Source organism: Podarcis cretensis (genome assembly GCF_951804945.1).
Source record: "Podarcis cretensis genome assembly, chromosome: 5".
Classification (NCBI taxonomy): domain Eukaryota; kingdom Metazoa; phylum Chordata; class Lepidosauria; order Squamata; family Lacertidae; genus Podarcis; species Podarcis cretensis.
Genome location: NC_137174.1, coordinates 50,852,397 through 50,879,450, shown reverse-complemented (window position 1 = coordinate 50,879,450; position 27,054 = coordinate 50,852,397). Strand labels below are relative to the sequence as shown.

Below are 27,054 nucleotides of genomic sequence, written 5' to 3'. Positions count from 1 at the left end.
TTGGCATAGTTCATAGCTTCTCTGAGTTATTCAAGCCCCTTTGCCACGGCAAGGCAGTGATCCATGAAGGGGAGAAAAATCTTCATAAGTAGATCCAGAGCTGATGAAGCGGCTGGGCCAAAGCCGAAAGGACGCTCAGTTGCGGATATGCCTGGAAGCGAAAGGAAAGTCCAATGCTGTAAAGAAAAATATTGCATAGGAACCTGGAATGTAAGAACCATGAACCTGGGTAAGTTGGATGTGGTCAAAAATGAAATGGCAAGAATAAATATTGACATCCTGGGCATCAGTGAACTAAAATGAATGGGAATGGGCCAATTCAGTTCGGATGACCATCATATCTACTACTGTGGACAAGAAACCCACAAAAGAAATGGAGTGGCCCTCATAGTCAACAAAAGAGTGGCGAAAGCTGTACGGGGATGCAATCTCAAAAATGATAGAATGATCTCGACACGAATCCAAGGCAGACCTTTTAACATCACAGTAATCCAAGTTTATGCACCAACTACTGGTGCTGAAGAAACTGAAATTGACCAATTCTATGAAGACTTACAAGACCTTATAGAAGTGACACCAAAGAAGGATGTTCTTCTTATTATAGGGGATTGGAATGCTAAAGTAGGGAATCAAGAGATAAAAGGAACAACTGGCAAGTTTGGCCTTGGAGATCAAAATGAAGCAGAGCAAAGGCTAATAGAGTTCTGTCAAGAGAACAAGCTGGTCATCACAAACACGCTTTTCCAACAACACAAGAGACGACTCTACACATGGACATCACCAGATAGGCAGCATCAAAATCAGATTTATTATATTCTCTGCAGCCAAAGATGGAGAAGCTCTAAACAGTCAGCAAAAACAAGACCTGGAGCTGACTGTGGCTCAGATCATCAGCTTCTTATAGCAAAATTCAAGCTTAAACTGAAGAAAGTAGGAAAAACCACTGAGCCAGTAAGATACAATCTAAATCAAATCGCTTATGAATACACGGTGGAAGTGAGGAACAGGTTTAAGGATTTAGATTTGCTGGACAGAGTGCCTGAAGAACTATGGATGGAGGCTTGCAACATTATACAGGAGGCAGCAACTAAAACCATCCCAATGAAAAGGAAATGCAAGAAAGCAAAGTAGCTATGTAACGAGGCCTTACAAATAGCGGGAGAGAGAAGGCAAGCAAAATGCGAGGGAGATAGTGAAAGATACAGGAAATTGAATGCAGATTTCCAAAAAATAGCAAGGAGAGACAAGAAAGCCTTCTTAAACGAGCAATGCAAAGAAATAGAGGAAAACAACAGAATGGGAAGAACCAGAGATCTGTTCATGAAAATTGGAGATATGAAAGGAACATTTCGTACAAAGATTACCATAATAAAGGATAAAAGTGGTAAGGACCTAACAGAAGCAGAAGACATCAAGAAGAGGTGGCAAGAATACATAGAGGAATTATACCAGAAGGATATGGATGGCTCATACACCCCAATTAGTGTGGTTGCTGACCTTGAGCTAGACATCATAGAGAGTGAAGTCAAATGGGCCTTAGAAAGCACTGCAAATAACAAGGCCAGTGGAAGTGATGGTATTCCAGCTGAACTATTTAAAATTTTAAAAGATGATGCTGTTAAGATGCTACACTCAATATGCCAGCAAGTTTGGAAAACTCAGCAGTGGCCAGAGAATTGGAGAAGATCAGTCTACATCCCAATCCCAAAGAAGGGCAGTGCCACAGAATGCTCCAACTACCGCACAATTGCACTCATTTCACACGCTAGCAAGGTTATGCTTAAAATTCTACAAGGAAGGCTCAAGCAGTATGTGGATCGAGAACTCCCAGAAGTACAAGCTGGATTTAGAAGAGGCAGAGGAACCAGAGACCAAATTGCAAACATGTGCTGGATTATGGAGAAAGCTAGAGAGTTCCAGAAAGACATCTACTTCTGCTTCATTGACTATGCAAAAGCCTTTGACTGTGTCGATCACAGCAAACTATGGCAAGTTCTTAAAGAAATGGGAGTGCCTCATCTGTCTCCTGAGAAATCTCTATGTGGGACAAGAAGCTACAGTTAGAACTGGATATGGAACAACTGATTGGTTCAAAATTGGGAAAGGAGTACGGCAAGGCTGTATATTGTCTCCCTGCTTATTTAACTTATATGCAGAATTCATCATGCGAAAGGCTGGGCTGGATGAATCCGAAGCTGGAATTAAGATTGCCGGAAGAAATATCAACAACCTCAGATACACAGATGACACAACCTTGATGGCAGAAAGTGAGGAGGAATTAAAGAACCTTTTATTGAGGGCGAAAGAGGAGAGCGCAAAATATGGTCTGAAGCTCAACATCAAAAAAACGAAGATCATGGCCACTGGTCCCATCACCTCCTGGCAAATAGAAGGGGAAGAAATAGAGGCAATGAGAGATTTTACTTTCTTGGGCTCCATGATCACTGCAGATGGTGACAGCAGCTATGAAATTAAAAGACGCCTGCTTCTTGGGAGAAAAGCAATGACAAACCTAGACAGCATCTTAAAAAGTAGAATTATGGTGCTGGAGGAGACTCTTGAGAGTCCCATGGACTGCAAGAAGATCAAACGCATCCATTCTTAAGAAAATCAGCCCTGAGTTCTCACTGGAAGGACAGATCGTGAAGCTGAGGCTCCAATACTTTGGCCACCTCATGAGAAGAGAAGACTCCCTGGAAAAGACCCTGATGTTGGGAAAGATAGAGGGCACAAGGAGAAGGGGACGGCAGAGGATGAGAGGGTTGGATGGTGTTCTCGAAGCTACCAGCATGAGTTGACCAAACTGCGGGAGGCAGTGGAAGACAGAAGTGCCTGGCGTGCTCTGGTCCATGGGGTCACAAAGAGTTGGACATGACTAAACGACTAAACAGCAACATAGTGAAGATTAATTTAGGTTTGGGGTATAACCCTAAACTTTGGTTTAGAACTGAAGAAAGAAGCGAGGCTTTCAATCTCCACACAGCTGTGCCAGAGGAAGGTGTGTGTGGAGGGAATATAGGAGCCTGAGGTTCATGCATGTAATGGTAAGCCAAAGTTGAGCAACTTAACACATACCTTTTCTTTGTCCTTTGTATTATTATTGTTTATTGTCACAGGACAGTTCACAGCATCAAAATACAAAATGAGAACACAAAATACATAATAAAAGTAAGAACAAAAACAAATCAATAACCTCCCTTTGAAAGGACATGGAATGATAATCAGCCAAAGGCCTGGTTAAAAAGAAATGTTTTCGCTTGGTGCCTATGTAGTTTATATTATATCTGCTTATTATTTCATCCTATTTCTACAGTATCACATGAATGCTGTGGGAAAGCATTGACATACAAAGTATGAAAGGCTTGTGTTTGCTCCTTTTGTTCTGTATAGAAGTGCAATAGTAGCATGGCACCATTTACTAGAGTGGTGATTAAGTAGTATGTTCAGCAAGCTAAAGTCACCCTCTGCTGTTCTTTGGATTGGGAGAAGAGAGAAGAGGATTTTAAAGAGTCAGCTTTCAATCCCATTTCTCCTTTATATTTTTCACATGCAGATCCCTGCCCTCAATTGCTCATTCTTCAAATCCCAAAGGGGCTGTGTATCTGTCGCATTCTGCATTTTGATCTCATGTTTAAAAAAGTGGGGTAGTTATAGGCTTTTCCCCACAAATGTATAATTTTGTCTAAGAACAAAAAAAAAGGTTTGCCACAGACTAGACTCACTAGTTTATTATGCAAGGACTTCAATACAAGAATTTTCTACTTCATCAGATATATTAGTATTCCAAAGAGCACTGTGGTATTATGGGGAAAACAGTGGATGACTGCCAAGAAATATGTAGTTAGCTCCTTAGGTTTTCCTTCTAAAGGAGTGAATGCTGCTACAGCACCAGTAATTTTTGTTAATGCTTTCCTTTAATAGCAGGACAGGATGTTACCATTCTACTGTTTATTGTTTCTGCACTATGGTTTAGCATCCCTGCTGTTCTGGAGGGCATTGTGTTCTCTTAATGTCAATAATGGTAATATAAATACAGGGTCAACAAGAGTGATGTGTTTTAATAGAAATATTTTCCATTAAAAATGTGCTGTAATAAGAACGAAGAAACTTTCTTAAATCTGTATCTGCAAATGGCTCGTATGCTAGTACTATTATTATGAAATCATTTCTGATCTGAAAAATAACAGACTGATAGAAGGCAGTCCAGAGAGAACCTTTAATCATAAATGTAAGAAACTTAAGTAGAAGCAGAGGTTTATATAAATGCCACCATTTTGGCCCACATGTAGAATAGTTGGTTTGTTTATATACATTGTATTGCATTTTCCATAAAACCATTGTGCCCATAGTGCATCAAAAACTATGTTACAACAGTCTAAATACAAGAATAGCATGTATTATATGTAATACAAATTGTATTAACCATAATATCAGTTATACTAGCCATGTTACCTAATATAAAATTACATATGTTATTCATAGTATAAAATATGCATTGAAAAACCATTTACATAATCTAAAAATGGTAATATATAAAATACTGAGTTCATTAAGAATTCATAAGATCGTTAAAGGAGCTCCGCTGGATGAGACAGAAGACCTATCTAGTCTTGAAACTCTTCTTGTAAAATGCCCATGGGAAGCTCAACAGGGCATGATGGCTATAGCCCAGATTTATTTCAAACAGGTCAATTTTATGAAAAGTATAAAACAGGGTGTTATCTAGTTGGGGCATTCCACTTGCACAGTGGATGTCCATTTGCACAAATGGGACTGCCATCTTCCCTTTCTTCCTTTTTCAGACCCCCACATCCTCTTATCTGCTCTGAAGGGTGTATGATCCTCTAAAGTTCCAAGACCGTGAGGTTTATGATGGTGTTAGAGATAAAATACATAATGCTATCATATTTCTGAACAGGTTATGCTTTGGCATAAACTGCACCAGCCAGGATTATTAATGGTAACAGTCTGCATTAAGTTCCAAAAGGTTCTTCGTGACCAAGGCCTTCCAGTTGCTCTTCTCCTTTACATTGCCATTAGTAGAAAATTCTTTAACTTGCTTTGTTTTAATTCTATGTATCCCCCTTCATCAAAGTTATAACTAAAGTCTGATATGTGGAAGCTCATATGGCCTTTTAATAAATTGGAAAATTATGTTCCACAGGTGATTGTTTTGTAGGCAAATTCTGTCTGAGCCTGCTTTCTTACTAGTATTGATTTAGAGCAGGCATGTCCAAAGTCCGGTCTGGGGGCCAAATCCGGTCCCCTGGTTGATTTAATCCGGACCCCCAAGCAATTCTGAGAAATGAATCTGTTGCCGCCCCCGAGCGCCTGCTGCTCGGCTTGTTCTGCCCAGGAGCCAATGCATCACCGGAGAGCTGCAGCTCACCAGCATTGACCCTTGGAACCTCCCACCAGCTGGCTTGCACATGCGCCCTGTTTTATTTTCTGGCCACTGGCTGGCTCGTGTAGGCACCCTGCGTGCGGCTCTCTATCGTGGCCGCTGGGTGCCCGGTGTGCAGCTCGCTCTCCCGTGCGGCTCGCTCTCCCACCCTCCTGTCTGCGGGTTTCTTGCCTGCTTATTTAACCCTCAGTGAGCAACAACTTTCAGGGGGACATCCCCCTCCCAAAAGGAATAAGTTTGTCAACGATGACTTCAATCCTTAAGAAAGCTCAACAAATTTGGGGTAAAATCCTAAAAAAAGCTCAACATGTTCACTTCATCAAATCTGGCCCATTGAAAAGTTTGGACACCACTGACTTAGAACATTAATGGTGATCGTCAGAGAACCTAAATGTTCTTGGCAAGTGTGAAGCACAATACTGAAGTTCATACATGTGTCAACTAACGGAACCCATACTAGACATGGAAGGATAGGCTTCCATTGATTAAAATGATTTACATTAATAAAGAAGAAAATCATCATGTTGCAACAGGCAAATATATGTGTAACTTAATGGGTATATTTCTCCTAGTTCAGTTAAAGTTGAAGTGTGGGGAGTGTCCACAGACACACATGTATCCTGCTGAGTATCTTCTAGTGGTCAGTGGGATATTTTTCCTTAAATCTATGTGACCCTTCAAATGATGCTAAAAGCATAGGTCAGGTTCCTTCTCTTTCTTCCTTCTTTGCATCTTTTAGAATTGGTACTGAAAATAAACACCCTAATCAGCCTTTAGTGTGGTGCACATTACCCACAACATAGAAGCTTTAATTGCACTTTGATTCTTTTTTGGGGGGGTGTTGTTTCACTGTATTGTCAGCTTCTATTAATTCATGCTCCATGTTGCAGTGATGATTGATTTTTTACATGCCAATTTGTTCTGAGAACATTCCCCCTCTTTAGGATGTAATTTATTTCCTTCCCATTGATAGAATGCTTTTTGGCAAAAATTGTATACTGGGTTTTTTCCCTGATGAGTGTACCAAAAGTGATTGGGTCCTAATGTGGTACGATGGCTAGTGCCAACAGGCTTGGCCAGTCCCCAGGGGTCCTAAAATATGTTTCTGAATCCTTTGCAGCATACTGGTGTTCTGTGGCAGACACCGAGGGGCTCTGAAACATGCACATTGATCTAGAAAGTGTCCCCTGTGCACAAAAACAGCTACTATTCAAACTTACTCAATTTTTTTGTTTTTAAAAAATCAGTTTAACATCTTGTTGGTGACTAGTGGAGTGCTCGCTCCCTGCCTGTTTGGAACTTTCGTCTCCATTTCATTTAGGCACTAGGCAAAACATATTTCTGTTTTATTTTGTTTAAAAAAATGTGTTTGTGTTGTACTTTTTATATCTTATTACTTTATTAGCTGCCCTGGGCACATGAATTTATGCTGAAGGTATGGGACGTAAATTACTGTATGTTATCAACTAAGTATCAGGTCTGCTGCCCATTGTGCAGGTCAGAGAAGCCTTGCAAAGCCAAATAGCCCATATACACTGACTAAACTGTTGCCCTAGCCCCTGCTTATGTCATGGCACACCATTTTAGGTGATTCCCTGCTTATCAAGAGCATCCTCTGTTTCCAGATATGGCTCATTAGATTTATGTGTGGTCTGTTATTTCTGGCTTTCTGTTTGTCAGGAATTCTAGCTGGAGACAATAAAGCTTGCCTGAGCCTTTTCCTATGTATAGTAGGGAGAAAGGAGTTGTCATCCGTAAGTTTGTAACAGAAGATTGTCTGTGGTTATTTAAATGATAAATGCATGACTTAAAATGTTGGGCATAGTTTGAAACAATATATGAAACAAAGATACTCACATATGTGTGAAGTTTCCCACAATGAAAGACTGTGAACACATTACAGTGGTACCTTAGTTTTTGAAAGTAATCTGTTCCGGAAGTCCGTTCCGGAAGACTGTTCAACTTCTGAAACATTCCAAAACTGAGGCGCAAAGGGTGGTCTGCAAATTCAATAGAGAAAATTGAAAAAAAACTCAGTGTAAGCCATTTGACGTCCGAGGCACGTTCAAAAACGGAAGCATTTACTTCCGGGTTTTTGGTGTTCGAAAACCAAAACATTTGACTTCCAAGATGGTCGAAAACCGAGGTACCACTGTACCTTTAACCCATAAAGACCAATAGCAAAAAGATTTTACTGAACAATATGTGCAATCCAGGATATTCTCTCAAAATTCATCTCTTGAAGACTGTAATTCTATGAACACAGCAAGACTGAACTTGGAGTAAACTTGTTTATGATTCTGCTGTACAAGCTTTAAAATGATGTCACTTCTTTACAGAACAAGCCTATGCAAGTTTGCTCAGAATTAAATCCTGTTGAGTTTAGAGTTGCAGCCTGAAATGGTGAAGTGTGTTTGAAAAACAAGGGACTTGACAGATTACCAACCTTATTTTTATTACTTGAACTCTGGAAAGTAGAAACTTTTGAGCACACAGTTGTTTCTGGTATTGTTTTGTAAAATGAGAGCTCAAGATTCTAACAAGATCCCAAAGGGCACACATAAGTGCTTTGAGAGAGAGGACTTGGTCTAGTAAAAAGACATTGTGTTATCTCTGATATATCTCACCATTTGGAACTAAATTGGGAATCACTCTCAAACTACTAGGGAAAATATATAATCAGCCAAACAAATTCTTTAGAAGAAACAAAACTCTTCGAAACTCTTAAGGGGAAGGGATGAACCACAATAGCTACTGATTTGAGTAGCTTTTGGCTCTGCTTGTGGGGCAGGAAATATGTTGGCTGGTGAAAGGAGTGTGGGAGCCCAGGTTCCTGAAGATTCTTGGACACCCTGTCATACTCTGGTATGTTCCCAAACAACTCCATTTTGAGTCATGTAGGACAGTCATGGTAATGGAGGGCTGCACCACTGTCCAAGGAGGACCTTTGGTAGAAGACTTCCTCTCTACAGGCTATAGAAAGTCAAGTTCACACTATCTTATGTCTTCCAAATCACCCCCATGGGTTGTAGGATTGTATCCTTAGGAACCACTATATATTTCCATGTTTTTAATACTATTGAATTTGGATGTGCTGGTTTTTATTGCTTTTATTTACTGCACTTGAAGTTTAGATAAATTTAGATGTGGCGTTAGTTTGTTAAATGCCTTAATTATATATGTGCAGAAAGGTGGGGGTATATACCTGTGATGGTTCTAGGGGTTGCTTGTGCGTAAATTGGCGCCACACCTGGCTGGGTTGCCTGAGTGAACCTTTTCTGTCTGGACAGCCACTCGCCCGTGGCTGTCTCAATCGCTTGCAGAATCCGCCAGTGGGCGTTTCTTGAACTTCTTCCAGCAAAGAAGCTCTTTGACGCCTAGTCTCCGCCTACTCTCCCTGCGCAGAAGCCTTCTGCGCAAGGAGGGTGTGGGCAGTGGAGGACCCGTGCTCTCCCCGCTGGTCCCCAGTGAGGAGTCGTGGGACCGCCTCGCCAACTCCCCCATCTGCCCCCCTTCTCCACTGGTGCTACGCTGATTTCCTTCCCCAGAAGATGGGCTGCTTCTCCCCATCCCGGGACGCTCTCCGGAATCCCTCTGGAGCCCTCCCTCTCCCTCTGGCTCCGATGGCAGTTCCCTGACAATACCTCTTAAACAGGACATTGCATACCTTGTTGTGGACATCTGCTTCAGAGGGATGAAACAACTTTTGCTTGTGATATTATATCTTCAGTATTTTATCATCTTTATAGCAATAGTAATGTATGCTTTTCTTCAGAATAATTGGCATGAAAGCAGTATAAAAGGCTGGCAGAAAAGTTGAATTACTTTCAGCTGTTTTCAGAACATTAACTGTACTAGAGACCTCTCACAGATACTCTGCTTTTAAAGACTGTTGATTATAACCTGTGTATTATAGCTCAGAACTGCTCTGGATTGAGAACGTGTGGACAATGTTTGGAACACCCAGGATGTGGATGGTGCAACGATCCCAGCAACACAGGCAAAGGCCATTGTGTGGAAGGGTCTTCAAGGGGGCCAATGAAGTTGAATGGGATACATTCTACTGAGATGGTTCTTGACAACAATCTTTGTCCCAAAGAGAAAAATTATGATTGGTCTTTTATCCAGTGCCCAGGTAGGATCTCCTAATTATTATTGTTACCTAGATGCAATTAAATTAAAGAACTGTTGTGCTGGGTAGGAGATATATATGCACACTCCTTCTGCCAGTTTCTGAATATTAAAATAAATGGAAGCAGAGGAAAGAAGCAAGTAGGTGGAAGAAGTAAAGTCAAGGGCAGAAGGGAAAAGTAGTTGAACTCTAGAGCAGATTTATGTGGAACCCTTGAACTTATTCAGCTATTCTAATTTGGTTCTAATCCATGATTAATAGATCACAGATACCTCAGCTAGATACAAAGGCAGTTTTTCATTACAGAATAAATAGAGGTTCTGGAACTTCACATCTTGATGCATTTACAGTCAACACCACTCCTGACTCAAGTGATTAAGCATCATGGGTTTGCAATTTCTTCTCATTTCACCAGTAAGTTTTAAAAACCAAATTTCAGTGCAGTTAAAATCCTGAAGAGATTTGCTGTTCTGCTGCAAGGAAGAAATGACGACTCAATATAGGCTTTTATCCTTTTCTTTAATTGTATTTTTTTTAAGAATTTTATAAATCTAACTCCTTATTCAAGCATCCAGTGAGATATGCAGAACACAAAAACTCACAATAAAAATGAATCAAAACCACTATACTTTTATAATCAATTTTCAAAGGCTTATATGAACAAGTTGGGTTTAAGAATTTCCCTTGAACACAGTTACAGGTCACAACTGTCTGAATCTCAAGCTGCATGTTTGCCCTTCTCTGCATACTCTCTTACTAAGTTATCAAAGCAGAAAGACTATATTAGTAACTGTTGGGACAATTAGGGCCCCCAGTGTTAGGTAACTTTAAGGGAACCATCTGCAAACCATAGTGCTCATAGAATAACAGCCATGCTCTTCCCTGATACCCATTCAGAACACAGTGGCAATGCAATGTTTCTTGCTATTAGCTTGACATCACAAGACAATTCAAGTATCCAGACCTAATAGACTCAATGGTGTTGCATGGTCATGGTATAATCTTGGCTATTGGGCATGATATAGGCAGCAAGTAGGGTTTTAAAAAAAAGAATAGGAAGAAAGACACTAAAGCACCAATGCCAAGTGGAGCAGCAAAGAGAAACAAAGGCATGCTTGTGTGGTTGGTGTCTAGGGATGATCTTGGGCATCCTGATGAAGACTCTCTTTTTCTTTTTTCTCTTTAGCCCAGGTGCACTCTCATAAACATTCAGCACAGTCCTAGTAATACTATTCCAAATAATGAATTGATTGCTGATCAGTTGGTTTAATTTAGCACTGTGACATTTGTAACAGACCAGATAAATATCAAAGCTAATGACGTTAACTATTCTTAAATTTGAGACCATCATCGGGTTTATTAAATTACACAGCAATCTTTAGTTAATCAGTGTTACAAGAAATAATTCAATAACAGAGAAACAATGGATGCCGAATCAAAACAATTTAGCAGTGCTCCGTGAAGAAAAGAATGTAACATCTGCTCATAAAAAACGAATGAGACTAATCCCTTATTAACCTCTGATTATTGTACAAGCACTGAAGCATAATCTGTTTAATAGGTGAAACATGCAGTGTAGTGAAAAAGGCACTTAAGGCATTGGATTGTGGGAAGAAAACTTTTTCTGTTCACTCATTTAACACATAGCTGCTGTCTAGTGTAGCCAATGTAAAAACAGCAGGGAGAAACTGTTTTCATCACAGTTGTGCAGCTGAGTACATTAGTACTTCAGTATATGGTTCCTATAACTGAATGGAAAAATGAAGTATATGATATTCAAGTGTATTATTGAAGGTTCTAGGATCAGAGCCGTGCTTTCTCTCCTAGCATGACACTCTTGGATTAAGCAGTATGAAGTTGGACACTTGATTAATGGTGCTGTAGAGAATGCTTTACAGTATATGGTAAAATGGAATAAAGATCCTAGACATGATAAAGGGGTTAAACTAAGACTAAAACTGAAGCAGTGGTCACTTGGGATGGTGGCAGTAGCACTGAAAACTATACAGCAGAGTGTGTTAATAACATTATAAATAGCCAAGCCTACACTCGATCCTTGCTTTCTGACATCAAACTAGACCAACTCCTGGAGTCTTGTGCTTCATTCTTCCGAGGGGTGCAGGAAAAATTGCTTTCTTCTTTTATTCATTAACTGGTAATTTTATTCAATAAATGAACTGCAAGCAATGACATCACTTGCAGTATTTTATTTATAGTCCTCTGCTAGCTAGTTTCAAATTGTTAATTTCACTAAAACCTTCCATTATTTCTAAAGTACTAAGCACAATATTCTGTTATCATTTTTGTGAGGAATTATTATTATTTTGTTTAATTTGTATACTGTCCTTGATCTGTAGATCTCAGAGCATAGTAGTTTTCTGTCCCTGTCCAGATAGCCATGTAGCTGGGCCACCGGCTAAAGCAGATGGAAGGTATTCCACACTACTGAGACCACCTGAGCCTCAAGTGACAGCAAGTGACAACAAGGGATCCAGAAGTACCCCCAATCTGTGTACCCACTTTTTCGGAGGAAGTGTAACTCTATCAGGAGCAAGCAACCTCCCATCCATCCAGTCTAGGGAACCATCCACTAGCAGTGCCTCAGTCTTATCTAGAGTGAGCTTCAGTTTCTTGGCTCTCATCTAGTCCATTACCTAGGCAAGACAATGGCCCAGCACATCCACTGCCTCACCTGTAGATGCAAAGGAGTAGATCTGTGTGTCATCAGCATATTGCCAACAACATACTGCAAACCGCTGGATAACAGCACTTAGCAGTTTCATGTAGATGCTAAACAATATGGGATATAAAATCAAACCCTGAGAAACTCAATATTGAAGGCTGCATGGGGCTGAAGAACACTCCCCAAACAGCACCGTCTGGAAACATTCATCCAAGTAGGACCGGAACTACCACAGAGCAGTACCACCCACCCCTAACTCGAACAGCCGCTCCAGAAGGATACCATAGTTGATGGTAGCGAAAGCCACTGAGAGATCAAGGAGAATTAACAGAGACTCATTTATTCCCTCTCCTGATAGAATTAGTATTTTGCTCTTCTTTTTCATTCTCTGCTAAAAACTAGTTTTGTCTTTTTTTAATTGCAGCTTGCCAGTGCAATGGACATAGCACCTGTGTTAATGGTAATGTTTGTGATCAGTGCAAAAACCTAACTACAGGAAAACAGTGTGAAACATGTATGCCAGGATATTATGGAGATCCAACAAACGGTGGGCAGTGTACAGGTAAGTGCCTTTAAAACTGTTCCATAATTGAATATCAGGAAAAATATTTCATAGTTTGATGGATTACTTTTTTTAAAAAATACTAAACATTAAATTTGACATTTAGGGAGTAATCCATAAATGTGTTACTTTAACTGCTATACTAATGAATTCCATTTATACCAGATTATAAAATATCTCCATTTTCGTACTGAATTTTCCATTTTGCTGCACTGCAGAAGTTAGTACAAAGTGAAAACAAACTCTGCTAATTGGCTAGGACATTTGATGGGACAGAGGTTCTACTTCTGATCAGATGTCATGTTCTCTCACAAAGAACCTTTGGATTGTTGCTGTGTAAGCTTCTTTTGAATTGCAAAGATGTCCCCAGTTCCCTCCCCTCTCTGAGCTACAGTTTGCTGAACTATTTGGGATGGAGCTATTGCACTATTGTGTCGACAGGTTGGCTGAGTGAGTTAGCATGAAAATATGGAGAACATTTCTTAGGCATATTTAGATTTGATGATAAATAGAATCACAAGCTCCAGAGGCAGTGGGCACATGTTTAGCACAGTGTGGATGAGCCTCTATAAGCCAGAGGAAAGTGCTCAACTCCCATGCTACTTGCTCCCCTTCTCTTCTTTTGTGGCTGAGAGCAGGACTTCTGTTAATTTTACTTTCAGTTGCAAATAATCTTAGCTTAATGTTATGCCTGAACCAGGAATCCTAGCGGCTAGGACCTAGCAGCTAGGTTAGTTTCTAAACAAGCCAACTTCAAGTCATGGGTTATGAAACTGGCTTGTTTAATGGTCAACTCTGAATTACGGTGTAAAGATATACACAAGCTTCAGGTATATTCCAGGTACCGTTCTGATGTCCTTTTCAGTGGGATGAGCCAATTACTAGATCTTATCAAGGGGTGTTCCTTCTTCACTTGCTCAATTTCAGATTACAGTGAAACATTCTTGTGTAACCTTGAAAACGAATGCAGTCTTCTCATCTGACCATTGTAAGAGGATGTGCGGAATCGCACCCACTTCTGCATTTATAATGGAAAGTTCAAAATACTCATGCAAGGATAGATCTTGAATCCATTGAAAAGGCACAGAATTTTAACTGACATATTTCGTATGTGACAGTTAAGTCGATCTGTTAATTTACAGGACCCTTTAATCACTGAAGGTGTTGATTTGTTAATGGGCTTTCCTGGCCTTTTGGCAATTTAAAATGTAACACTGGTTATGTGGACGTGCACATTTGATAAGCTAAAGCTAAATACATTGTGAGAATATTCAAGTGAAAGATTTATGGCTACCCTTATTGACAGTTGCACATTTTCTTGGTGTTTTATGAAGCTTTAAATAATTCTTAATAGTTTTCTTATTTCCTGAAGTTGACAAAATGTTCTTTTGCTCTCACTAGTTGCTGAATGGCAAAGTGATATATTAAAGCAGCTTTTATTCTTCAGGGAAGCATTAGCTATATAACTAAATAAGCATACTGTCACCTTTAGTGAATGATTAATGTAAAAATGACTAAAATCAATTTATGAGCCCTATGAAATTATAAATTTTACGACTACTTTCTGGAGTTCTAGCTACATGCTGAGAGTTCCCAGGACACATGAATTCTGAGCTGGCTACTTAATATAGTTAGAAATTACGGTTGGAAATAGAAATGATAGTTACATTATTAAAAAAATTACATCGCTTTGGACACTTGCATATTTTATATTTCTAGAATAAATACAATATTATTTCAGGGATTTATTAATCTTTCACAAAGCAGTTTAAAATATTTTAAATCCAAAATCATAAAACCATTTAAAACACATAGGCCAGAGTACAAAATTAAAATGGGAAAAGAATAATTTATTAATATTGCCCACCAATCTTCTCATAACAGCTTAATCTATCACCTGTACAGTAATTTCAGGGTTTCAATATAATGTCTGCATATAGGTTTGAATATTGGTATCCCTCTCATAGTAAGTAAATGAATCAATATGAGTTTAAAAATAATGTGTAGGTTGAAATAGAGCCTGCTTTCATGGTGCCACACCCACTCTACTTGTTCATTGGTAAAGAACATTTCTGTGTGCTCTGGCTTCATGGTGTCCCATTGTGCAAGAAGCGGTTTAGTCATGTTAGCCACATGACCCGGAAAGCTGTCTGTGGACAAATGCCGGCTCCCTCGGCCTGAAGTAAGATGAGTGCCACACCCTATAGTTGCCTTTGACTGGACCAGGGGTACTTTACCTTTTTACCTTACCTTCCTTGCTCATTGTACCCAGTTTTAATGTCTAAAAAGAGACTCAGTATGTTTGGATATTATGCAGAAGTTTATTTACGGCAAGACTGAGAAGAAAAATAGTTGCTGTTATAATAAGACTATTCCTTGCCTTTAACCCACCTTCCAAATAAAAGTTTTCAACACTCAGGTAATTTTCAAGGAAGTTCCTGCTCTTATTTTGGTTAAGATGTATGTGAATGTACACTATTTTTGAGCTAAATGTGTGAATTTTCATGCACAGGGAGATGAAAGAGTAGCATGACAATGCATAGCTAGTAAAGCGTAGTAAGAGATGTGGGATGGAAAGAAAAGCAACATGTGGGAGAGTTTGATTGGTTTACTTAACATTATTCTCTTAACGTCTTCTTTAGGGAATACTGTATTTTGTACACCCATCTAAATGAAATAATTTCAAAATGAGAGAATCTCAAGAATGAAAGGTTTCTGTTTTCACCAATATTTTATTCACCATCAGTTTCATTTTCTTTAATTCTGGTGTTCCCACTTGCAGTCATGTAGGACCAAAACAAATTAAACCCTTTTGTTTCTTAATTACAATTCTGACTAGCAACTTGTAACTAAAGCGTCTTGCTAACAACTTTGATTTTTAAGAGAATTGTAGCATCTAATGTGGATGCATGCCTTGTTAACAATTTCTGAAAATAAGTTTATTTGAGGTTCTCTGTAACAAAGACTTCCTTCCGTGGGGAAAATAAGACTTGTTAACACTTATATTGCACTATCTGAAACAGTTCTGGCTCAACTTCCTTTAAGTGGTGTGCATTTTGTGCTAACTCAGCAACTTATCCCAAGAACACGGTGAACTCAGAGGCCCTGTAATTGATGACTACTTATTACTTCGATTGGTACAGAAGAGATCCAGCAGCTTGATTTATGTATCATCCTTTTATCTTTTTCATGCTCATTTGATAGTTTCCAAAGGATTAATGGTAATCTTATAACAGGTTGCATTTGATGTTAGTGATCAAGCCTTCCTACAAACTACTGGGTATTCTTGGTTGTGGCAATGAAATATTATGTTTGCTTGGAATTTTCTGTTTATCTTTATCTATTTTTCTCTCTGGTACAAAATTTCTTGGCATAGCAGACTTTTTTTTAGAGTTGGTTTCTTGACTTGTTCTTTTTCAGTCAGAGGCATGCTTCCATGAGTGGAAGTCTTTTTTGCTGACAGCACAAAATTATTGCATGACCAAAGAGAAATGAAATTCAGAGATATACACAGTGTCTTGCCAAGGTCATGCACAGTGGTTTCCACTAGTGGTTAATTAATGGAACAGCAACACTGCAGAATTTATTTCACTCATGTATCTCTAGATCCAACTAGACTTTATGTTCCTTATTATTTATATTTACATTGTAAATTTTTGTTATTGATTGTTTAGCATTTTGTATCCAGCTTTTCAAGTAAACATTTCACTCCTGCAAACTCCCTCTAACCAATTTCCCCCAATTCTCTCCCACTTCAGCCCTCTGTCCCATATTCAAGGTAGCTGTTACTCAAGGGAAGGGTTTCTGGAGGGTGGGGTGGATATAGCTGACTGCAGTAGGGGAGTGAGTGGGAATTCTATTTGCATGAGCACTCAGCTAACTTAGGTTTGCAGGAATTATAATGATTATAATGATGCAATTTCACCTTCTGATTACATGGCTTTAAAATGCTCCCACAAATAATTCTGATGGGGATGCCAAAGGCATGGCATTTAGCAAGGATCCTACCATTCCTTTGAGAATGCACAGAAAAATTATATATTACACTATGAAAACTTGATCAAGCATACCTGTCAGACACTACTTAAGCTACATCACCCAGCTGCCTACATTGCAGATCTATAATGGATATGACTCAATCTGCATCTTGTGCCCTTGTGGCTAATGTATTAGCTAGACACACACAATGACTTAGACACTGGTATGCAGACTCCCCATCTCATGCCAACCTCTCCATTGCTCTTTACAAGTGGTAAGCTCTTCAGGAGGAAGTTCCTTAAGGACATTCTGGCTGAATCCATAGGTAAGCACAAGGTCTTATTGACACACAAGAGAGAGGACAAGAAGCAAAATAGATGTTATTCACCTTATTTCTACAACCAATCATTTACAATAGTAGGAAGTTTTATTTTTATTTTTAAATGATGGTTCAGAGTGCAGCAATACCCCCCCCCCCCATATTCTCCCATCTCAGAGCCCTGCTTTAGCTAATGCTCTAGGGATGTTTGGAGGAATCAGTATTCTAAGAAAACTCGAAGGAAAGGGTATCTACGTGCTGGTAGCTTTATTGGTAACTTAGAAATAGATATAAAAATGTGACCTCTTATAAGACTAAACAGTGGTCTTAAAGAGGCTGCTAGCTTTTGAATTAAAATAACTCTTCACTAGGTACAATAAATATTCAGAACACTTGCTCACAGAGGGAGAAGGAATGCATGAGTATTTGAGCAAAGGAGTTTCTGCCAAATATATGCTCTGTACTGCCAGTTCTCATTGGGTTTAGCAGTGTGCAAGATCAAACTCCTTTTCATAGAATGCTGTGAAGGAGACTCATTAAATTGTATTGACTAGGGGTTTTCATAAGCCAAGACTGTGTCTCATATTAATTGTGCATTAAATGTTCTGGAACAATGTTTTCTCACCCCTCAGCCTCAAATTCCATTTTTCTATGTGTACAACACATTTTTCATACTGAATAATATAGATTGAACAAAGAATGTGATTTCAGAAAGAACTAAGCTTCTTCCAAAAGTTTAATTTGATTTTCTCTGTGTTAATATTCACCATATGGTACTGGGAGAGTACAGTAATTTTTGACGCATGAAGCATAAGCCATGAAAATTGTGAACTTATAGTGTCAAGAGTTCATTAATTTTCAGATGGTATGATCAGTCATGCATAGCAGTATATCTCTTCATTGAATGACATTTAGTTCAGTTTACCCTAAGAAAGATTTATCTTTTGATATGCTTTTATATTAATTTTCAATGTTACATTCCGTGTTTGTTTAAGATAATAATCTTCTCTATTTCTCTGTTTTTAATACCGTTTTCTGATCTTGAAAGCTGACAAATGCGCATGCAACATTAGCATGGCCCTAGGGCTGTCTGCGAGAGTATGCACAAATAACAATAAACTTCTTGGGGGCCAATAACCTTCCTAGGCATCATAATACCCAGTATTTTCCATTTGTAAGAAAAATGGAAGTATTCGTGAACTCCCTCGTGAGTGTTTTATTAGAGGTGTAACACCTCAAAAATTGTACTAATTCTAGCATAAACGCTTCTAACTTTTTTCATAAATGTTACAGAAATGTTTGCCTGGGCAAAACCCTATAAATCCATCTCCAATTTCACTTCAGTCAAAATTGAACATCAACAGAGTAATGTGCAAGATCTTGTGAGTAATGTAAGCGATCTCTGCATTTTTAACACTTTCATTAGAATTCCTATAGATGTTTCATTTCAGCTGGGGTTTGTTCAAATTCCACTAGACTCTCACTTTACAGAGTTTGATGATTTAGTCTGTCATTTTCTTAATGACAGTGGGTGATTATCAGGATTGCAATATACTTTACGTATAAAATGCTATTTGTTGACTTTGGAGGTAAATGGCTGCACTTTATTACAAGACTATGTACAATGTGCAATAGCTTGTTATACCTTTAATCTTTCCAGACATCCTTTTATCATGTTTCAGTAGTGCCCATGAACATTAGAATGTTCCAGTCTTCATTAGTTTGGTTCAGTATTGCCATGAATGTTAATAAATCAGTGTAATATGCTGAGTTAATATAAATAGCATACATTTTATTAATGTTTCTTGAGAGAGACACATTGAAACTATGCATTTAAAAATTATTCATGTACACCCTTTTTTGTGTAATAATCCAAGGTAAACAAATAACCTGTGTGGTGAACTCATTTTGAAACGGAAATTCCTTTTCAGCAGTACTTGAAATAATGGCGAAAGCAACCACTGCATTTTAAATTAAATTGCTTAAAATGTGTACTTCATGAAAATGTTTGTGGTTATTCTGTTGTCAGCATAAGTAACTACATTTTTTTATGCTGAGCCAGCAAGCAAGAAACAATCACACCACAGGCTTATTATTAAATAAGTTTTATATGGGTGGTAATTTTACTGCATGGATTTTCTTTAGTAAATTATATTGTCTTCAAGGAACCTTTATTTTCTTCTTACCAGTCTCCATATTGCATACAACAGTATGCACATATTTATTTGCCCTAAATAGCATTAAAATTTCTTGCTGCCTCAAAGACGTTTCTGTACTGTTTTCATGAATGAATGAATGAATGAATGAATGAATGTGCTGGTACCTAAGTTGCTGCTTTTAAAGGATTATTTTGTGCAGTGACCAATATTTGTCTGAATTTTTTTATTGTTGTGATGAAAATTTGTGTGTATACACAAATGTTACTTTTACAGTGGGCTAGTAATAACATATTAAGCAGATGCATGTTCAGAAGGAGGAATAGAGTGGTCAAATGTGATGCAGAGCCAGTTCAGATATAACTGTCATCTTAATAACACATAGTTGATTGAACATATATATAAATTATTTCAGTGTTTCATAGATTTCATAAAGGTTTTCAAGTACAACATCTTCTTCCAATCCTCTGATTTACTTTCAAGAGCAATTTTGATGAAAACCTTTCATCTAACACGACACTCTGTTTTGAGTCTTACATGGAATATTATAATTTTGAAACGGTCATCTTTGTATGCTTTATGAAATTGGTAATGGCAGACCTAAGATCCACCTGCCATATCGGTCACATAAGTTATTGATTATCGTAATCTTAAAGCTGGGTGGTCTTTCTTCCCAAATTCTTGGCCAAATGTTATGTGACTCGGCAAAGTCCAGGTTAGAAGATGAGTACTGAAGCTTTGTGGTGCCTGACTGATGGCTATAATCCATGATAGTGCCCCCAAAACTTAATTGTATGTAAGTAGGTAGTCCATTTTGCCCAGCTTTCAGTGCAGGAATAGAAGACAATAATCACTACCCTTACAATGAAAATCATTCAGTATGTTTACTAGTTCAGTGTAATTGCAAATAGCTATTCTACAATTTGAGGTTCATTAACTGTCTGACTGTCTTTTAATCATTTACTATAAAATCAAGCATTTAAGCTTTAGGTTGTGGTAAATTAAACAGTACACATTGCTTATATTAAAAGCTTGTAATTTCTTCTGCATTTGTCAAGGGCAGACAAGTGGAAAAAAAGAAACACATACTTGCAAACATAATGAAGTGTAGTGTATGTTTCTTACTAAAAGTGCTATAAAAACATGCCATTGCTGCTCCTGCATTTTTACGTTAACAGGAATATTTATATTGATGGCGTCTGAAGAGGATTTTACACTATTTAGTGTTAGACTTACCCTGTAAATATGTGTCATTTTATTAGCAATTTAAACTATTATGGAATCTGTTTGTTTATATAACTGGAAGCAATATAGCTGCCAGCTGCAGTTGTAACAAATATTTATTTTGCAATGTAGAGGGCGGCATTTAACTACCGTGTCCCATCAGTGCAAGGATTTCCATTTGCGCAATGGGATTTTCACCCCTCTCCTTGAAAAAGACCATAGCCCATTGGTAGAACATCTGCTTTGTATGCAGAAGATCCCAGATTCAATCCTTGGCATCTCCAGGTAGGACTAGGATGGTACCCCATTTGAAACCCTAGAGAGTTGTTGCCAGTCAGTATAGTCAATACTGAACTTCTAAGTTGTGACAAGTCATAGTTAGCAGCTTCATCCTAATGCAGCTAGGTATAAATAGTGTCAACCAAGATCACAGCTAGGTGCTGTTTCAGTTGCAAATTATGGGACAAAACGGCAAATTATGGTTTTGTCACAAATTGAAAACCAACTGCTGCTTATCTCTTGGAGGAGGAGGAGGGACCCTGCAAGCCTCAGGCTTGTTACAACTCATTTGTGATCGTTGGAATTAAGCCTGTATCTCTTCTTTCACTTCAGTCATTATTTCCTCAGTTTTCACAAGCCCTGCAAATGTCCCTTTTCCTCCTCCCTCACCATCTGCCTCTCCCTCCTTAGTGCCAGCTTGTGTGCTGCAGCTGAAGAAACATTTTGTTCATTGGCCTTTTTAGATTCATTTAGCTGGAAGATAAATTAACGACCATCAGGAGAGGAGGGTACGGGTTGGTTCTGGAGAGCTGAGTGGAGGGCAGAGAGATAAGTGAGCAGAGTCCAGGGGTGCAAATTTTCTGCCTCCTGCTGCCATTCCTAATTTTGTGTCATGATAGAGCTGATTCTGAGGCACTATACCTGTAAATACCAGTCACAATGGAATGACAGGACTAGAGGGCTATTGCCATCATGTCTTGTATGTGGGCTACTAGAAGGCATTTGGTTGGCTACTGCAAGAAACAGGATACTTGTCTAGATAGACCTTTGGTCTGATCCAGCAGGCATCATTTTATTTCTAAGTTATCTGATTAAAGGTTTTCTTATAGCTTAAAAGGTACCCTGAATAAAGAGACAACAGTTATTTGGTTTTTGGTTTTTTAATAAGTTAACTTCCTGGACCTTGTAAGAATTTTGTATGCCCATGGCTAGTACATTTAAGCAGCAAATATTGTGTGCACGGAAGCAGAGTTTGATGGTGCAATATAGGCAAAATTTCACCAGTGTCAGGGACTGGGCAGAGGAGGAATGGTGGTGACCGCCTCCCCAGCCTGACAATTCCAGAGAAGTAGTTTGGAATTACAACAGGGGTTTGAAGGAGGTCACAGCTCAGAGGAAGATGAGGGGAATAGTTGGGAAATAATGGGAGAGGAGGAGGAGGAGGCAGAGTTGGAGCCTCTGGCTGACACGTTATCACTAGAAAGCATTCCAGACCCACCATCTCCAAGAACCAGGTAAGCTTTAAAAGTAGGAGAGCAAAGAGCTTGAAGGCAGATGGCCCTAAGTGGCAACCGTGGGGGGGGGGTGCTGTTGACGAATGAGGAAGTGGGAGAGAAGGGGGTGGAGATTTACTTGGGACAGCACCATTATTCCAAGAGGCTGCATTCCCCTCTCTGCAAATATTGAATAAAAAGCAGATGGTAAGGACTTTTCCTTGTCTTATCCATTCCTGGCAACTTGCCAGCCATGGGGGATGGTTCCTCTGCTGCCTGACAACCAGAGAGATATAGCTCTCAGTATGCTGAGTTAGAGCTTCACTCTGATTGGCTGTAGGTACAGGTAGCCAGAAGTGGGTGGAGACAGCGCTTTGAGAGGGAAAGGAAAAAATCAGTTCCTGGAATTCAGCTCAATAACAGCATAACCTCTGAGCTGTGTAAAATCTGCCCTGAGGGAAAAATTTTAGCCAGAGAAGGCAGTCTCTGAGCGGGGGGTTAGCTTAAAGGACAGGGTTATTGTCTTTAAAGAGTATACAGACATGCAATAACTGGGAAGCTGAATTTTGGGAGTGGAGAAGTGGAGTTGTGAGGGAACACTCTACTTAAATCTCAATTCAGAAGGAAGGGAAAATATCTTCTAGTGAAAGAATAATCCCAAACCAGTTAGAAAGGGAGTGTGCGCTTGTCCCCTGGTCTGGTTTACTAAGTAAGTCTAACAGAGGAGCCTCAAGGTTGGGAATCTCAAGAACAGTAGGCAGTTTAGTACTAGTGTGGCCTGGCAGAAAGTACTGGCCTGTTGTTGAAGTACTGGCAAGTTGTTGAAACCTAAATTGTGACACCTCTGATAAGCCAGTGTGGTGTAGTGGTTAGGAGCGGTAGTCTCGTAATCTGGTGAACCGGGTTCGCGTCTCCGCTCCTCCACATGCAGCTGCTGGGTGACCTTGGGCTAGTCGCACTTCTTTGAAGTCTCTCAGCCCCACTCACCTCACAGAGTGTTTGTTGTGGGGGAGGAAGGGAAAGGAGATTGTTAGCCGCTTTGAGACTCCTTCGGGCAGTGATAAAGGGGGATATCAAATCCAAACTCTTCTTCCTCTACTTCTTAAATGGCTGAAGTAAATCTAAGCTGTACACTTACCATTTTACCATCTTACTGAAAAGCCTGTGACTTTTACTGAATCCATAGAAAAATAGAATCATAGAATGGTAGAGTTGGAGGGAACCACAAGGGTAATCTAGTCCACTCCCTGCAATGCAGAAACCTTTCACCCAACATGGGGCTCGAACCTATGGCCCTGAGATTAAGAGTCTCATGCTCTACCGACTGAGCTATCCAGCCTCAATATATATTGTATATATCGTTTACTGATTCTTTAAAGACTCAACTCCTGACAGACCACTTTTTACAATTCTAGTTGTGAAATAATAATAATAATAATAATAATAATAAATAATAATAATAATAATAATAATAATAATAATTTATTATTTATACCCCGCCCATCTGGCTGGGTTTCCCCAGCCACTCTGGGCGGCTTCCAACAGAGATGAAAAATACACTAAAATATCACATATTAAAAACTTCCCTGAACAGGGCTGCCTTCAGATGTTTTCTGAATGTCAGGTAGTTGTCCATCGCCTTGACATCCGATGGGAGGGCATTCCACAGGGCGGGCGCCACCACCGAGAAGGCCCTCTGCCTGGTTCCCTGCAACTTGGCCTCTCGCAGTGAGGGAACCGCCAGAAGGCCCTCGGAGCTGGACCTCAGTGTCCGGGCAGACCGATGGGGGAGGAGACGCTCCTTCAGATATACTGGACCGAGGCCATTTAGGGCTTTAAAGGTCAGCACCAACACTTTGAATTGTGCTCGGAAACGTACTGGGAGCCAATGTAGGTCTTTCAAGACCGGTGTTATATGGTCTCGGCGGCCGCTCCCAGTCACCAGTCTAGCTGCCGCATTCTGGATTAGTTGTAGTTTCCGGGTCACCTTCAAAGGTAGCCCCACGTAGAGCGCATTGCAGTAGTCCAAGCGGGAGATAACCAGAGCATGTACCACTCTGGCGAGACAGTCTGCAGGCAGATAGGGTCTCAGCCTACGTACCAGATGGAGCTGGTAAACAGCTGCCCTGGATACAGATTTGACTTGTGCCTCCATGGACAGCTGTGAGTCCAAAATGACTCCCAGGCTGCGCACCTGGTCCTTCAGGGGCACAGTTACCCCATTCAGGACCAGGGAATCCTCCACACCTGCCCGCCTCCTGTCCCCCAAAAACAGTACTTCTGTCTTGTCAGGATTCAACCTCAATCTGTTAGCCGCCATCCATCCTCCAACCGCTTCCAGACACTCACACAGGACCTTTACCGCCTTCACTGGTTCTGATTTAAAAGAGAGGTAGAGCTGGGTATCATCTGCATACTGATGAACACCCAGCCCAAACCTCCTGATGATCCCTCCCAGCGGCTGCATGTAGATGTTGAAAAGCATGGGGGAGAGGACAGAACCCTGAGGCACCCCACAAGTGAGAGCCCAGGGGTCTGAACACTCATCCCCCACCACCACTTTCTAAACACGGCCCAGGAGGAAGGAGCGGAACCACTGTATGACAGTGCCCCCAGCTCCCAGCCCCTCAAGACGGTCCAGAAGGATGTCATGGTCGATGGTATCAAACGCCGCTGAGAGATCCAGCAGAACTAGGAAACAGCTCTCACCTTTGTCCCTAGCCCGCCGGAGATCATCAACCAGTGCGACCAAGGCTGTTTCAGTCCCATGATGAGGCCTGAATCCCGACTGGAAGGGATCCAAATGGTCCGCATCCTCCAGGCGTGCCTGGAGTTGTTCAGCAACCACTCGCTCAATCACCTTGCCCAAGAATGGAAGGTTTGAGACTGGGCGATAATTGGCCATCGTGGCCGCATCTAGAGATGGTTTTTTAAGAAGCGGTTTAATAGCCGCCTCTTTCAGCGGGTCTGGGAAGGCTCCCTCACGGAGCGAAGCATTCACCACCCCACGAAGCCCATCGCCCAGTCCTTCCCGGCTAGCTTTTATAAGCCAGGATGGGCAAGGATCCAGGAGACAGGTGGTTGGCTTCACTCGTCCAAGCAGCCTGTCCACATCCTCGGAGGTAACAGATTGGAATTGATCCCACACAACTTGACCAGACAGCACTCTAGCACTCTCCCGCCCCGGCCCTGCTCCCACGGTGGAGTCTACTTCTTCCCGAATCTGAGCGATTTTATCTGCAAAAAAATTTGCAAAATCATTACAGGAGAACATGTGGCCCGTACTGGGCCCCGATGTTACAGGTGGTTCCGCTAAATTGTGAACCACCTGAAAGAGTCTCCTGCTGCTGTTTTCTGCAGATGCAATAGAGGCGGTGAAGAAAGTCTTCTTCGCCGTCGCTATCGCCACTTGGTAGGCTCGACGTTGAGCTCTAACCTGTGTCCGGTCAGATTCAGAATGGGTTATCCGCCACCGGCGCTCTAGCCGTCTCAACGATTGTTTCATTGCCCTCAGATCCGTGGAAAACCACGGGGCTCTCCGGGCTCCATGCAATCGGAGAGGGCGCTTCGGAGCCAAACAGTCAATAGCCCTGGTTAACTCCACATTCCAGCGGGCCACCAGGGAATCGGCTGAAAGGCCATCAACATGGGATAAAGCATCCCCTACCACTCTCTGGAAACCATTTGGATCCATTAAGTGGCGGGGGCGGACCATCCGAATCGGTCCCACCTCCCTGCAGAGGGGATGGGTCGCAGAGAAGTCCAGTTGCACCAGGAAGTGGTCTGACCATGGCACTTCTTTCGTTTCACTTTTACTTAGTGTCAGATCACCAACATCCGTAGAGGTAAACACCAGGTCCAAGGCATGTCCGCGGCTATGGGTTGGGCCAGACTTATTCAGGGACAGCCCCATGGAGGCCATGCTTTCCACGAAGTCCCGAGCGGCCCCTTGTAAGGTCGTGTCGGCATGGATGTTAAAATCCCCTAGGACGACCAAGCTAGGTGTCTCCAGGAGAACATCCGCCACGACCTGAAGCAGCTCGGGCAGGGAATCCTTGGTGCAGCGGGGAGGTCGGTACACCAAAAGGAATCCTGTACTGCCCCTATTGCCCAACTTCCAGAACATGCACTCAGAAAACTGGGTCTTCCCAATAGGACGCCTGGTGCAAACTAATGACTTCCTAAAAATCACTGCAACCCCCCCTCCCCGCCCACATGACCTGGGTTGCTGTGCGTAAGAGAAACCTGGTGGACAAGCAGCAGCAAGGACAGGCCCATCTGCTTCATCCAACCAAGTCTCTGTTACACATGCCAGGTCAAGTCCTCCATCCATGATCAAGTCATGGATGGCAGTGGTCTTATGAATCATTGACCTGGCATTGCACAGCAACACTTTCAGGTCATGTGGGTATCCCTTGCTGATTCTAGTATTCATCTGGTCAGGGCCAGACCCGGAGGCAGGGATAGTCCTCAGACAACGACTAAACCTGCTTCCTCTGTAATGACATGGTCTGGTCTTAGCGTAACTCCTCCTCCTACCCGTGATCACTGAGATCGGTTGTCCCAGTGCATTCCCCCCTGTGAAACATATCCCAGCCATTTTGTGGGCTGGGGCCCATTCCCCGGCAGCCCTGACCCCTCCCATTAAGAACAAAATAACCCCTTTAAAAAACAACAACAAAAAAACAACACAAATAAAACAATACAAACAAAAAACAATAAAAATTACAAAAATTACAAAAACATAAAATCAAACAAATTCCCAGGCCCAATAAACATCCACCCCACCCCCCACCCCCACATACAAAAAATTCAAAATAAAAATTTTAAAACATTTTAAAAGCACTCTGCACCCCTCCAGCAGTAACAGCAACTGTCCTAGTGAGGCCCGTCAGGCCCTGCCCCAGGCCAGATGGTGAGTGGCAGGAAGGAGCAGGGCCCTCAGACACTTACATACAGGAGAGTCCTCCTGGGCAGCAGAGCGCAGCAGTCCCTGTGAGGCTTCAGGCCCCACCCCAGGCCAGATGGTGAGTGGCAGGAAGAAGCAGGGCCCTCAGACACTCACATACAGGAGAGTCCTCCTGGGCAGCCGAGTCCAGCAGT

The 27,054-nt window shown here is 41.0% G+C and overlaps 1 protein-coding gene across 3 annotated transcripts in view; it reads left to right on the top strand.

Annotated features, from left to right (window-relative positions):
- The window catches only part of ATRNL1 (attractin like 1), a 512,979-nt gene that overhangs the window by 133,051 nt on the left and 352,874 nt on the right, over positions 1–27,054 (top strand). For all 3 annotated transcript variants that reach the window (XM_079976622.1, XM_079976621.1, XM_079976623.1), the window contains exons 18-19: positions 9,321–9,539; positions 12,644–12,781. In XM_079976622.1, the coding sequence (XP_079832748.1) occupies positions 9,321–9,539; positions 12,644–12,781 (357 nt within the window). The remainder of the gene's footprint in view (positions 1–9,320; positions 9,540–12,643; positions 12,782–27,054) is intronic.